A 15616-nucleotide genomic window follows, 5' to 3' on the forward strand; every position below is an offset into this window, starting at 1 on the left:
CTATCTCCACCGAGACAAAGCCTACTACCCTTCCGACCAGTGAACAGGCCTTACTTCTGGATTTGTGAACATAGTAAGCAACCCAGTCTCCTTAGCATTCAAGTCCAATAAATTAATTTCCATTGAGGTGCACAAAATTTTGGATATTATTTTTGTACCACTGATTTTCTTTTAATCCTATTTTAACTTCATCATTGCATAAATCATTGTGTATATATATGCATGCTTAACTAATAGCAATAATTTATTCAATTCTGGCTTCAAGCCTTCAACATGCACTTCCATATATATATAGATCAAGTTCTTACATAATCCCACACGTTATAGTTTTTTTTATTTTTATTTTTCTCATGCAATTGGTGTTCAAAGTCAACCGAGATGCTTTCATGGAATCAGCACAACTGATCCAGTTGTTCGGCGATTCTCGAGATCTGCATGTGCCTGCGCTGCTTCTGACAAGGGGTACTTGTGATTCACCCGAACCCGCAATACGCCTGATGCAACATTAGCAAACACTTCCCCTGCAGTTTCCAGCAGCTCATCCCGAGTTGACGTGTATTGCATCATGGAAGGCCTAGTCAAGAACAATGATTTGGGTGCAAGTGCAGACAACGGAACCGGATCTGGTGTACCGGATGACTGCCCAAAGTTCACCATATAGCCACGGGGCTTTAAACATGCCAACGAGCCCTAACAAAATATAAAACTTTTAGTAGAATGCTACAAAGTTCAGTGAAGTTATATAATTTTTCACCGTGGATATTGTAAACCTTTAATGGCTTAACATAAGAATAGATTCAACCTAAAAGTAAGAACGAGCAAAGTAGACGATAAAGCATCAGTATCAGAACCGTGATTACCTCAAAGGTATCTTTCCCTACAGAATCGTAGACAACTTCCACCCCCTTGCCACATGTTATCTCATTGACACGGGAAACAAAATCCTCTTCCTTATAAATTATTGCATGGTGACATCCGTCTTCCTTTGCTTGAGCCGCCTTCTCTTTGGTCGAGACAGTTCCAATGACAGTGGCACCAAGTGCATTTGCCCATTGGCATAATAAAGATCCAACCCCACCAGCTGCAGCATGAACAAGAACTGTGTGTCCGGATTCGACCTATATTACATGATATTGTGTTAAAACTTTTTGTTAATACAATTATGACTCTTTTTCAACATTTAAATAAGATTAATTGACAGGAGTAAATGTCAGGATAAAGAGAAAATAACCAAGCACCAAACCTATAGTATGATTAAAGTTATGAACAACTTGTATCCATGCAATCTACCTTGAAGCAACGACGTACTAGAAACTGGGCAGTCATACCCTTCAGCATGATGGATGCAGCAGTAATAGGGTCAACCGAAGGAGGAACTGGCACAACTTTGTCAGCTGGAAGAATCTGCTCCTCGGCATATGAACCCATAGGATTACCAGCATAAGCTACAATATCTCCAACTTTCCTGCCAGTCAGTCCAGGTCCCACGGCAGTCACCTCTCCAACAGCTTCCATACCTGTAATTAAAGAATGGAAACAAATGATTTCTGTGATAATCATTACTGGAGAAAACTCATGCTAACATAGTGAACACATCCTTTTCCCAATCCATGGGGTTGGCTACTACATGATGAGATGGAAGAAAAAGAAAATCTAGAAAATAAATTCAGTGTTCCATTTACTTCAGGACATGCAAGGAAACAGAGTACTTACTGAAAAAGACCTTGAGAGAATTACTTCATTCAGATTCTAATGCAAGTTTAATATAGACTGCATCGGACATCTAAAGTTCCATTGGTTAAAATAGTCATAACACCTTCCTGATCCGTAAAAGAGTCCAGGTTTAAAGATTGAATATATTTGATTGTGCTGATCATTATCTTAAAGACCTAAAATACGGTTAGTATGGTTAAGTAAGCCAAGTAAATTAAATTATGAAATGGAAATAAGTATCAACAATCAACCATAAAGAGTAATTTATAAACTTTTATGCTACTCTTTTCATCTCTTGCTAAATGTAAACTCAACTATTTTTTCCGGAACTTCGGTGCAATCACATTAATTTGTTCAAAGAAAGTACCACTAAAATTCAAGTGACAAGAGTCCAAGGCCTAGCATTTAGACAATACTCAATGAGAAGGGACTAGAAAGACTTGCTGTATATCAACTAATCTGCAAAACATGTATCATATCAGCCTGGAATGTTCCGCATTTCTCATAATGTAAAAATTTGTTCTACTTTTAAACTTTCAAACAAATCGAACCAACCTGGAGTGAAGGGCATGGTAGTAGCCTTATAAACTCCTTTCCGAAAATAGATATCGATGAAATTCACTCCAATAGCTATATTTTTAATACGTATCTCACCCTCTTTGGGTTCCCCAAGTTCCACATCCTCCCATTTAAGGACCTATATAGCCAATGCAAAGAAATCAATTCAAGCAAACCACAGCCCGTAAACATTCCAATCTAAGCTCCGTTTTAAAATTCGCAGGATGTAAACGACATTCATAACAAGAGTATGATCCTTCTTTATCAAAAAATTAACCATTCATAACAAGAGTATGATCCTTCTTTATCAAAAAATTAACTTTCTAAAAAACCCAGAATTAATTCAATCAAAATTAAATAAAAAAAAGGCCAAAACAACAAAACCCAGAATAATTGAATCAAAGTTGAATAAAAAAGAAGGGCAAAACTGCAAGCAGCAAAGCATGAAAACAACAAGAACACATCTTTTTAATTTCCCAAAAGAACTATTCAATCAAACTCATAAAAATTGTAATAGCAAAGTGATGAAGCATTGGAAAGGGTAAGAAAAGACCTGAGATCCACCAAATTGATGAACCCTGATAGCTTTCACCATTTTTATGGGCTGTACTGTGGCAGATGCTTCAGTACGCAGTGCCTTGGCTATTACAGGATTAATCCTGGGAGTATAATAAGATAACGATGAGTGGTTGGTGGTGTTATTGTTGGTCAGATTTTGCACCCAAAAGGTAGATGGGGAGACATTGGAAGACTGTGGTGGAATAAAGCGAAGCAAATGGAAGCGTTGATTGTAGAACCCAAGTTTTAAGAGGCTCATTCAGTTTACGTTTCCGGATTTGACTTGTTTAGCTTACATAATCTTAAATATCTATCGTCTTCAAAGCGGCGTAGAGATAATCAGATGCCCCATGTCTCCCCGTAGAGATAATATATTTTTCGTGTATGCATGTTTACCTGAATCTTCCCACATTTTGAGCATGGATAGGTGCGACCCTAAATGACACAAAAATTATTAAAACTTAAATTATTAAATTGAAATCGATTGGATGATAAATCTAAATTCACATTTAATATTCTTAAAGGTATTGTAAAAGTTAGAATACATTTTATTTTTTTATTTAAAAAATTAGATAAATTAATCATTTTATTTAAAAAAAATAAATTGATCATTTTATTAAAAATTTTATCTAATTTTATCTTTGAAAATTAGTTATTCTATCATCAATATCAGTTTTTAACAGTAAAAATAAATAAATTTTTTAATAAAAATGACTAATTTACTCTTTAATATATTATATATAGATTGATATTCTTATTTTTTGAATATATAAATAAAATATCATTTAACTCTTAATACAACAACTTCTATATTACAGTAGTTAGGCAAAGCGAATTTAAATTTACATTTGTTTATTTAATCAGTGGTCTGTTTATTTAATTAGTTTAGGCAGGACGAATTTTGGCTACTTTAAAATTAAAAAAATTATGACATAAATTGTTAATAAATGTTTAAACTAAAAATTAATTTATAATAAAAATGCAATTTGCCTTGAAATGAAGAGAATTATGTTTGATATTTTCAATCTTTATATTTTATTATTCAATTTCGGCCATTAAATGAATTTTTGAATTCCTCATTGATATGGATACAGATGGAAGCTGTCTTCTCCATGGTTAAGATAATGTGAATATTCAAAGAAAATTTGGCAAGATGTTGTTAAGCTCTCCCAAATTAGAAGAAGAGTTGGGTGCTGAATCACCATTATTTTGAAGCTTGCGTGGAGTGCCTATATCCACTTGTTTTGGTGAATCTCATAAACCAGAAGCTTACATTTTAAAGAAGATTAAAGAGTCAAAGAAGACGGTACAGTCCGGTCTTAATTATTAGCTCTATAACACAATATTCAAACAAAGTCTGCTCCATTATCTAAAATCTCAAATCTCTCTCTCTTGGTGGAATTGAGCCATGGCAGTTGGGTTAGCTATAGCAAGTGAAGGTGGCCAATACAATGGCAGGCTAACTTTGCTTGTACTTCTTTCATGTATGATGGCTGCCACAGGAGGAATCATCTTTGGTTATGATCTTGGAATTTCAGGTTCTTTTCTACTTTTATCTATTTAACATCAATATGCAAGATTTTCTTTTATATTTCATCTAGACTCGAGTGGGTTAGATTGATTTTCAGTCGAATCAATCTGAATCATTTTGAATTCGTGCACTTATTCTCTACTCTTGTATATAGTCTCTATTGTCTTAGTATGGGAAAAAATTGCATCCTTTTGAAGTTGATGTAATGGCCTACATAGGCATTGAAACATTGTCAATAAGTTTTATAACCTTATTGGCATTTGCTTCGGTTCAAATAGAATGATTGGAACAACTTCATTATTGGCTGAAACTTTTTGTTAAAGCAGTGACTATTTTATGAATTTAAGGCTAATGAAACTTAGTTTTGAAAAATAAATCGTCTAATTAAGTTTTAGTCCCTCTGCTGTGTTGAAATTTTGGTTTTTTTAACTTTATAATTTAATTTCATCTTCTACTTTTATAATAATACGAGTATGGTGCTCAACCCACTCTTTGCGTTGGGTTAATTATTTGATTGGGAAAAATTATAGGGTAAAAAATTTGGAAGTTGAAATATACTCCAAGACTATACGCACTTCGTATAATTGAAATTTAGCTCTTTTATTTTTAAGAATTTAATTTTTTTTTCTTTTCAGATTTAAAAATTTAGGTTCAATTTTTACCATCATTAAAAAATTCTTCTAACTTCATTGGTGTTACATTTTGAAATTAAAAAAAAAAAAACTCTCAATAGCCATGTAACAAAAAGATGACCTTAAAAATGTTGATATGGATATTGTTTTTAGAAACACCTATTCGAATTCATCGAGATAAAATAATTTTTGTTGGAATAATATTTTTAAGAAAAATTGGCATTAACGTTTTAGTTAACAATATTAACTATATAGACTAACTAATGACAATATAAAAGTAAAGAGACAAAATTGTACTAAAAATTAAAGTATATATATATATTAAATTTCAAATTTTAACTTAATATAAGGATCAAAATTAAAATTTGACCATTATATTGTGATGTCAAAAAAAGAAGAAGAGAAAAGCAAATCGGGAGTCACTTGTTAATTTCCAGTCGTATAGATAAGTAGGACCAAATTTATACCACAGCTAGTAGTAGTTGTTGCCATTATTGTGGTGATTTGAAAATTTTTTTACAGCTTTAAGCCTCATATTGATATGTAAATTTGTTATTAGTTGAATTCTATCGATTTAAATTAAAGTGGTTAAATCTCAAAATTTAATATAATTGAGGGGTTAAATTACAATTAGACCGAAACAAATTGACACTTCAACTGAACAAAAGTCAAACTTATGGAGGCATGTGCTGTGTTGTAACAAAGGTGGAGTGACGTCGATGGAGCCATTTTTGAAGAAGTTTTTCCCAAAAGTTTACACAAAGATGAAAGAAGATACCAAAATCAGCAATTACTGCAAATTCGACAGCCAATTGTTGACTTCATTTACGTCCTCACTCTACATAGCTGGCCTTATTTCGTCTTTCTTGGCATCGCCAGTGACTGGAGCCTTTGGCCGCAAGCCCTCCATCCTTATAGGAGGAGCTGCATTCCTTGCTGGTTCAGCACTTGGTGGTGCGGCTGTTAACGTCTACATGTTGATACTCGGTCGTGTCTTGCTAGGCGTTGGAGTTGGATTTGCAAACCAGGTATGCACAATAATTATATTTGCAGTTTAATTATGGTTGTAGTCCCTCCGTTATGCTTAAATTTTGAGATTTAATTTGGCATAATTTCAAAGGCGAAACTAGAAATTTTCTATTAGGAGGTCAAGATAAAATTATAAGCTTTTGGAGAGGTTAAATTCAGAGTTTTTTTTTAATCAAAAGGGCATAAATGGAATTATAAATTTTTAGGAGGGTCAATAGTGGCGGAATGTAGCATAAGTTTGAGGGATCTAATTGAAATTTTCAAAAATTGTAGAAGTTTGATTAATTTTTTTGAGAATATTAGGGATTAAATGAGAATTTTTTAAAAAAAGGGGTCTAATTAAAATTTTTTAAAAATTCTGCGAAAATTAATAAGAAATTTTAAAAATTTTAAAGGTTTAAATTAAAATTTTCTAAACTTTTGTAGAGCTTAACATTTTGAAAGACTTAATGACAACTTTCCAAAATTTTGATGAGACGAAGAACTCCTTTACTCCTCTTACTTCCGCACCGGAGATTTATAATACAATTTCTTAATTTAAACCAACTCCTCATAATTTGGTCCTCTGCATTTATAGTATCATTAATTTGTCTAAATTGACAATTCGGGGTTAATTGTTTCCATTAAAGTGATAATTACATCGGGCTTTTTTGGTTTTATTTGGTCACATAGTGAGGGCAACATGAAAATTTCGTTAAATATTTTTAACTAATAATAATTTTATATATATGTGAAATGTTTAAGATTGTTAAAAAAATCGTGTACAACTATGTCAAATTAGAGATTAGAGATTAAACCTCAAATTTTAGGATTATAGAGGAACCAAAACTATAATTAGACCTTCCCTTTGAATTTGCTTATATTTTGGGACCTAATTGTATTTTTGCTTTGTTGCATTCGGTTTATAGTCAGTCCCATTATATATCTCTGAAATGGCGCTTCCCAGACACAGAGGAGCAATGAACATTGGCTTCCAATGCGGCGTTGGCCTTGGCGTTCTTTCGGCTAACATTATAAACTTTGGCACCGAAAAGATCAAAGGTGGATGGGGTTGGCGAATCTCCCTCGCACTAGCCGCATTACCGGCCTCAATCCTAACAATCGGAGCAATCCTCCTCCCCGAAACACCCAACAGCTTAATTCAAAATAGCAGTAATCCTGATAAGGCCAAAACCGTGTTGCAACGTATACGCGGCACCACCGATGTCCAAGCAGAACTAGATGATCTCGTCGAAGCAAGCTTGATTTCAAAAACCATCAACCGTCCGTTTCGAAAAATTATACAAAGAAAATATAGGCCTCAACTGGTAATGGCAATAGCTATACCATTTTTCCAACAAGTAACAGGCATCAATGTCATCACATTTTATGCACCAATTCTATTTAGGACCATTGGCCAAGGTGAAAGTGCTTCACTGATGTCCGCAGTCGTGACCGGCCTTGTTGGTACTACTGCGACATTCGTATCAGCACTCGTGGTCGATAAACTTGGTCGAAAGACCTTGTTTATGATAGGAGGAATTCAAATGTTTGTGACACAAATAACAATTGGAGTAATTATGGCCATTTTGTTAGGGGATCATGGTGGATTAAGCAAAGGGTATGCTTATTTAGTTTTAGCTTTAATTTGTGTATATGTAGCTGGTTTTGCATGGTCATGGGGACCATTAGGATGGTTAGTTCCTAGTGAGATTTTCCCACTGGAGATTAGATCAGCAGGACAAAGCATTACAGTGGCAATGGGATTTCTCTTTACATTCATCATTGCACAATCTTTTCTAGCTATGCTTTGTCGTTTCGAGTCCGGGATTTTCTTCTTTTTCGGAGGATGGGTCGTGGTGATGACTGCATTCGTGTACTTTTTGTTGCCGGAGACCAAAAATGTGCCGATTGAACAAATGGAAAAAGTGTGGAAGGATCATCGGTTTTGGAAAACAATTGTTGGAGAGGTGGACGATGAGAAGAAGGCTTATAGACAACAAGGGGCATAATGCATAAAAAAAAAGAAGTTTGCATGGCTTTATATATGATGCATGATGAAATTCAATAAAAGGGTTGAAAAAAACTCATGTTGAGAGCTTTTTTTTAAGAAAATTATAGCATACAAAATGAAAATTTTTCTGTAATGCTATTATTTTCTTTTGGCCTAATTCTATTTTTAATCTCCCTCATAAAATGACATAACTGGATTCTTTTTAGTAGCCTGAAACATTCGGCTAACATAATTAGATAAAATGACCTCTCCAATCTCTCTCAATTTTAAAATTGAACAAATTGGTCCCTAATAAAAAAAATTAATTCAATTTAATCCTTTTTAATTTTGAAAGCGAGCAAATAAGGACAATTGATCACGAAAGTATCATGATTTTTATTGGTATAATAATAAATTTAATCTTCAAAGTTTACACATTCTATCAATTTGGTCTTAATTTAACAAATTTATCCCGCAATATTTGTGTAATTGTATAAACATTGAGGTTGAATTTGTTGAATTTATAAGAACCAAAATCAAATTGGCAAAATATTAAAACATTGAAGGCTAAATTTGTTAGAAGCCAATCATAATTATATACAAATGATGAAATACATTAACATCATCATTAATTGTCCTTAGTTTTTCATCTTTAAAATTGGCAGTGATTAAATTGGCCCAAGTTTTTTAGAGGGATTGAAATTGAAAGGAGCTGTAGAGGTTTTTTATAGTAATTTTACTACTAGTTGTAAATGATTCACTATATGTTTCATATTGTGTGATGGAATAACAATAAAAAAAATCATACTACCATTTTAGCGACAACAAGTGATGGTATTTTGAATTTGGATCTAAGGATAACATTTCAAAAATAAAAAAAGACAAATGTATGCCAAATTGGAAGAATTAAACTCTAAATTTCTATGTCGACCAAACCCATGTTACAGTGAAGTCCTAATGTCACAACTAACCCTTTTCATTTTCAACTATGGTTGGTAGTGAAGTAACACTTGAAATTTCTTAAAACTGATGTGTAGACCGTCCAAAAAGAAAAATATTGGGAAAGTGTTCTATTAAAACACCCTAACCTGACTCAATTGCCGGATTCGGACTACAAGGTACTACACTCCATTACTAAGGGTGGGTTTGGATGGGCGATTGGGTGCGGTGCGGTGCGGTGCGTTTAGCTTACTTTTTATCTCACGCCACAATATCGCTACAGTATCTAATTTCACCGCCACCACTGCTTTTACACTAACCGCAGGTAAACGCACCACCCATCCAAATTCACCCTAAATCTACCTAATATGTTCATTTAAAAAATACCACCAATTCAAGTCATGTAGTACTAACTCTTATTTATAAAAGCTTACCTTAGTACGATCCGCATGCTGAATCAAATTAATAGTAACCATTTATAACCTAGTTAAGTAATTTATTTCGTCAAAGGAATTTAATACAATTTTAAGACCCGTATAAAACAATTTACATCGGAAGTTCTACTACATTGAGATAGCTACTTGGTTTTAAAAGTTGATATAATATTTCCAAACTTAATTACAACTCAACTCGGACCCTGAGACTTCGTTTCTGCGTCGCCCCGCTGTATGCATATTATATCAAATAAGGAAAGTCGCATGAGCTCAGCAAATCCTGGCCTGATCCCTCCTCGAATCCTTGAATCGACATAATACCTGCAATTCATGACAAAACACTGGTAAGTTCAATCGAACTTAGTTAGTGATCCATACCTGAAACCATCATAATGCTAACAAGCTAATACTTCAAGGATCTGAATTCACATATGATGTTTTCTTGTACAAGAACATTTCATCAATCTTGCTGGCGTAATCTTTACTTCAGGCAGTTTAACTTAGTTGGTACTTTTTGAGAACAATTCAGCTTGCTAGGTTGTATTAGATCCAGATCAAACGATGGATATCAGGAGAGCACACGTTCTGGACTACTCGCAGTCTTGCCCATATAAGGCTTTCCCTTACGAGAGTTCATAGATAGGTAATCACGAATACTGGTCTATATACGTTTGATATTTTGGCGGACAATACCTGCAGATTCTTTTTTCAATAGTTGTCCTTGCAGAATCTTGTGCAACCATTCCCTTGAGAGTTATTCTTCGTGGATTCTTACTTGGGAACTTATGAAAGAAAATCTATAGATAAACCCCATAGCACATCTTGTACCAATAAATCCAGATAACCAATTAAGACGAATCTTAGCGAATAGTTCCTTTTGCGGACTGCTAATTTGTCCTAACGGACTCAAATTTATAGTACGATCCAAATGGGTTCTGGTTTCAGACCCAATGATGCATATTCATACCTTGCGAAACATAAATGTGGATCCATAAAGAAGACCCCATTAAAGATTAAGTGGAAATCTACTCACCTTAATTAAATAAACATTCTAGCGGACTGTCATATCCTGCCTCTGTCTCGCAAAAATAGATAGCCCATTCTTAGTGAACAGCTCTTAGAAACATATAATATGTAGGCGAATTCATACAAGTGAATCCTTTTCTGTGGAATTTTACATGTGAGATAGCCTTAACGGACTATCATATATTTTATATATGGACTCACATAAACAGATAGCTCATACCTTTGGCCATAGATTACCAAAAAACAAACTCATTTTTGGCGGATTTATCAAGTAGACTCCATATTTATGGAAACAGAGTTGTGGACATAAACACGAATTTGCATACGCGAATTATCTCGAACCTCCATTGGATCTTGCCTTATAGGCAATTCTAACAGATTCGTAACCGCGAACTGTTTCGCGGACCTCCCTGGTTCACGCCATAACCATAGACTTGCATTCATTTATACGACTTAAAGCATCTGACTCTGTAAAGTCTTTTACCACCCATAAAGGGTTTTCATACGTCCATAAAGGGCTTTTGTATCCTGGTGCGCACCTTTCTTCATACAGTCCGTCCAAACCTCCGCAAAGCCAATATCATTAATGTTTAGTTTCTGTATAATCCGCCCGAACCTTTGCAAATCCTCCTTGTTAATTTGAACACATAAGTGTTCCCCCGCAAGACCAGGGTCATTTGCCAATATCGGTTTGCATTCACATGCCACACTAGAGGCAAACCTTGTAACATATCAAATTCTCCTTCTCCGTCTTTCATCTCAAACACACTTTGACAGCTCTCGACTACTCCACACAATTCATACACATGTATTTCATACACAAACAATCAACCAATACTACTGTTCAAACATGACACATATTACGCTAACATTTCATCCATATCACATTAATAAACCTATGACCAATCTTACATTTGCATGTCAAGACATAGCACGCATCTTTTAAGACCTAAGTTAAACATACTCAGCACATGATACTGAAAATAAATAGACATCCTTTAAGATCTAAGTGTTGGAACTAACCATCTACCCCACACTCAGATAAACATACTCAGCACATGATACTGAAAATAAATAGACATCCTTTAAGACCTAAATGCTGAAACTAACCTGGAGGTTGACGCCAAGTCTACCTACTCAACTTTTCCATTGCTACATATTGAGCCTCCTTAGTCAACAAAGTATAACAATCAATTCAGAATTCTAACGAAGACAATTCATCATCATACAAACCATAATTCCTTTACATGCAAAGGCTATTTAAAATGATTACATTTAACTTTACCTGATACAGAACAATATCAATGAATTAACTGAAATCGTTAACTTTCTCTCTTTTCCTTAAATACATGAACACAAAAAGATTAAGAAGCTTATCAGCTTGATAAATCATCAGTTACTTATGCACAGGCTTTATTTCCTTTCCTCCATGCAGACCGCTTTTTAATCTTTCTCTCTTATAACCAAACCAGTGAAGAAGATGAAGAAAGAATAGAAAAATGAAAGAACTCTCTCTCTCCCTTATATACTACTCCCACACTTCCTCACCAATTTCAAATTCAACACCCTAGTGTAAAACTCCACAATTACCATGTCTCCCACTATGATATATTTCTAGTTCAAATATAACGAAACCAAAATTAAAATCCAACTTTTCCTCAACTAGTCATCAATTCCTGTTATTTTCTGTTGGAGCTAAGTGCAACAAATAGCAAGGTTCAACAAAAAGCTTGCCGAGCAAGAATCGAGACTTGCGGCAGAAACAAAGAAGAAAAATGAAATAAATTTTAAGCAAAGCTAAAATAGAGAGTATATGGATGAAATCTTGATTGAATTCATTCATATTTTTTTAAAATGGCATAAAGCCTATTTATACAAGCTTACAACTTGACAACTTAGTTGGAATACAACTAAGTTTCATCATTACATCCACTTAAAATAAATCACCACCTACTACACTAACAAACTTAGTTGGAATACAACTAAGTTACATCATTACATCCAAATAATAATAATAATAATAATAATAATAATAATAAAACATGTGATTGCTACATGCTAACCATTGCTTCAATACTCCTCCTTGGTTTGCATGGAGCAAACACCTAGCTTCCTTCTTAGACATTCGAACCTTGTGACATTAAGGGCTTTAGTCAAAATGTCTGCAAGTTGATCCTCAGAATTACAATGGATCAGCTTCACTTCCTGAGCTTGCTCCATTTCTCGAACAACATGCAACTTGATGCTGAAATGCTTTGTTCTTCCATGGAACACTGGATTTTTAGCAATTGCAACTGAAGATTGGTTGTCACAGAAGATCTCAGTAGCTTCCTTTTGATGCACTTTCAAATCAGCTAAGATTTTCCTTAGCCAAATGGCTTGGTTGACAGCACTTGCAGCTGCCACATATTCTGCTTCAGCAGTAGATTGAGCCACCAGACTTTGCTTCTTCGAGCTCCAGCAAAACATGGCTGAACCAAGGTTGAAAGCATACCCTGAGGTGCTTTTCATGTCATCTATCGAGCCAGCCCAGTCACTATCAGTGTAGCCAACCAGCTTCAGATTTCCTTCCTTGCTGTACTTTAAACCATAGCTCAAAGTGCCTTTGACATATCTAAGCACTCTCTTAGCAGCTTGTAAATGCTTTTTATTACAACAATGCAAGAACCTTGAGAGCAATCCTACAGCATACATTATGTCTGGTCTAGTGGCAGTTAAATATAACAGACAACCAACTAGACTTCTGTAGGTTGTTTCACAAACCTTCTCAAAATCACCTTGGCTCGATAGTTTTTCTCCAACAGCAACAGGTGTTTTAGTTGCTTTACTGTTTTGCATGGAGAACTTGGTCAAAATCTTTGTGGCAAAGTTTCTCTGACTTAGAAATATCCCATTTTGTGCTTGAGTCACCTCCATTCCAAGGAAATAAGACATTTCCCCTAGATCAGACATTTCAAATACTTCTTGCATCTTGGTCTTGAAATCGACCAGCACTGCTCGATCTCCTCCTGTCACCAGCAGGTCATCAACATATAGGGATACAATGAGCTGTGTTTGTGTCCCTTGCTTCTTGACATACAGTGTTGGCTCACTCTTGCTTCGATCGAATCCCAAATTAGTCAAGTAGCCATCGATTCTGCTGTACCAGGCCCTTGGAGCCTGTTTTAAGCCATATAGGGCCTTCTTCAGTTTGTAGACCATATGCTCTCTGCCAGCTATCTCAAACCCTTGTGGTTGTTCAACATAGATCTCTTCATCTAAGAAACCATTCAGAAAGGCTGATTTCACATCGAGTTGATGGATCTTCCACTCGAGCTGTGCTGCTAAGGCAATCAGTAATCTGATGGTGTCTAGCCTGGCCACTGGTGCAAAGGTCTCCAGGTAGTCCAGGCCATACCTCTGACTGAACCCCTTGACAACTAGCCTTGCTTTCAGTTTGTTCAAGGTACCATCAGCATTTTGCTTGGCTTTGTACACCCATTTCACCCCAATTATCTTCCTTTTGACTGGCCTTTCAACTAATTCCCAGGTCTGGTTCTTCTCAATCATGCTAATCTCCTCAGCCATTGCCTGCTTCCACTCTTGCTGAGCTTCAGCCTCTTCAAAATTGCTTGGTTCAGCTATGGCTACATGAGCTCTTTCATAAATCTCAGTCAATGGTCTTGTTCCTCTAACTGGTTCATCATCAATGTCCATTTCAGGAACATTTTGATCTGGCTCAGCTTGATCTGTTGCAAGTCCTTCTGAAACTTTCTCAGGTTCATGTTTTTCCCAGTTCCAACATGACTTTTCATCAAATACCACATCCCTACTGACTGACACTTTCTTTGTTGAAGGATCCAAGATCCTATAGCCCTTCTTAACAGTGCTGTAGCCCACCAAAATACCAGGTCGAGCCCTTTCAGACAATTTGTCCCTTTTGACAGCAGGTACATGAGCATAACAGATGCATCCAAAGACCTTCAGATGAGCCAGTGATGGCTTGAATCCAAACCAGGCTTCGAATGGAGTCTTCTGATCCAAGGCCTTGGTTGGAAGCCTATTTTGAATGTAGTTTGCAGTGTTAACTGCCTCTGCCCATAGTGCTTTAGGCAAATTCTTCTGAATCATCAAGCACCTGGCCATATCCATCAAACTCCTATTCTTCCTTTCACTTACACCATTTTGCTGAGGTGTATATGTGTTGGTAAGTTGATGTTTGATGCCTGCCTTATCACAGAAGGCTTGGAACTGAGCTGAGGTGTACTCAGTCCCATTATCAGTCCTTATGGACTTCAGCTTGTAACCTGTTTCAGTCTCAGCAGCAGTCTTGAACTTCCAAAACACTGAGGCCGCCTCTGATTTCTGTTTTAGGAAGTAAAGCCAGCAATATCTTGAAAAATCATCAATGAACAGTATGAAGTACCTGTTTCCACTTAATGACTCAATCCTCATAGGGCCACACACATCAGTGTGCACCAGTTGGAGTTTTTCAGAGGCTCTCCAGGCTTGATTCGAGGGAAATGGGAGTCTGGCCTGCTTTCCTAGCTGACACACTTCACACACATCATCATGATCCACTGAGTTGATGAAGTTTTCAGCCAAGTCCTCTCTGACCATTCGAGCCATCGATCTGAAGTTGGCATGTCCCAGTCTTTGATGCCAAAGCTTGGATTCATCTGATGTGACTGTGTAGGCAATGTTTGACTCCCTGGTCCAGTCAACTACAAAGCTCTTATTAGCCATAGGAACTGCCATCAGCTTGGATCCACTTGGATCATTGATTTGACATTGGTTGTCTTTGAACACAACAAAATAACCTTTCTCCAGCAACTGAGCTATGCTGAGCAGGTTTCTGTCAATTTCAGGCACCAAAAGCACATTTGAAATCACTTTGGCACCTGTGGGGGTGCATATCAGCACATCACCCTTGCCTTCAGCTTGAATAAAATGTCCATTTCCTATCTTGACTTTAGTTCTGCAGCTTCTGTCTAAAGACTTGAAGATTGCAGCATCAGGTGTCATGTGGTTGGTGCATCCACTGTCTAGAAGCCAACCAGATGAGAACTTTTCTTGAGCAGCTGAGCATAACACAGCAAAGACTTGCTCCTCTTGGTCACTGTCCTCCTTAGCTACTCGAGCCTCAGCTTTCATCTGTTGAAACTGACTCTGCCTTGATTTGGCCTTGCTCTTGCAGACTCTCTCAACATGACCCTTCTTTTTACAATGCTGACATACAGCATCT

General features: G+C 36.0%; 2 protein-coding genes across 2 annotated transcripts; one reads left to right on the forward strand and one right to left on the reverse strand.

Moving 5' to 3' along the window:
- Positions 1–243: 243 nt before the first annotated feature.
- On the reverse strand, positions 244–3269 carry LOC107913183 (quinone oxidoreductase). Its single transcript, XM_041117316.1, has 5 exons — positions 2825–3269; positions 2269–2410; positions 1291–1517; positions 861–1118; positions 244–690 (listed from the first exon to the last, which is right to left on the reverse strand). Exons 1-5 carry the CDS (start codon positions 3086–3088, stop codon positions 385–387), a joined length of 1197 nt encoding a protein of 398 aa, XP_040973250.1. The 5' UTR covers positions 3089–3269; the 3' UTR covers positions 244–384.
- An 872-nt stretch (positions 3270–4141) lies between these two features.
- On the forward strand, positions 4142–8171 carry LOC107913185 (hexose carrier protein HEX6). The gene is made up of 3 exons (XM_016841681.2): positions 4142–4367; positions 5698–6020; positions 6930–8171. The coding sequence occupies exons 1-3, from the start codon at positions 4238–4240 to the stop codon at positions 8010–8012; spliced, it is 1536 nt and encodes a 511-aa protein (XP_016697170.1). The 5' UTR covers positions 4142–4237; the 3' UTR covers positions 8013–8171.
- Positions 8172–15616: the final 7445 nt, after the last annotated feature.

Source organism: Gossypium hirsutum, chromosome A07 (assembly GCF_007990345.1).
Source record: "Gossypium hirsutum isolate 1008001.06 chromosome A07, Gossypium_hirsutum_v2.1, whole genome shotgun sequence".
In the NCBI taxonomy this organism is placed as follows: domain Eukaryota; kingdom Viridiplantae; phylum Streptophyta; class Magnoliopsida; order Malvales; family Malvaceae; genus Gossypium; species Gossypium hirsutum.

Excerpts from the sequence above, each read along its gene's own strand:
- LOC107913183 (XM_041117316.1), bottom strand. The coding sequence starts at position 3,088 with ATGAGCCTCTTAAAACTTGGGTTCTACAATCAACGCTTCCATTTGCTT. Across the intron at positions 2,411-2,824 it reads ATCAATTTGGTGGATCTCAG|GTCCTTAAATGGGAGGATGT; the intron begins GTCTTTTCTTAC and ends TTGGCTATATAG. Across the intron at positions 1,119-1,290 it reads TAGTACGTCGTTGCTTCAAG|GTCGAATCCGGACACACAGT; the intron begins GTAGATTGCATG and ends CATGTAATATAG.
- LOC107913185 (XM_016841681.2), top strand. The coding sequence starts at position 4,238 with ATGGCAGTTGGGTTAGCTATAGCAAGTGAAGGTGGCCAATACAATGGC. Across the intron at positions 4,368-5,697 it reads TTATGATCTTGGAATTTCAG|GTGGAGTGACGTCGATGGAG; the intron begins GTTCTTTTCTAC and ends GTTGTAACAAAG. Across the intron at positions 6,021-6,929 it reads GAGTTGGATTTGCAAACCAG|TCAGTCCCATTATATATCTC; the intron begins GTATGCACAATA and ends TTCGGTTTATAG.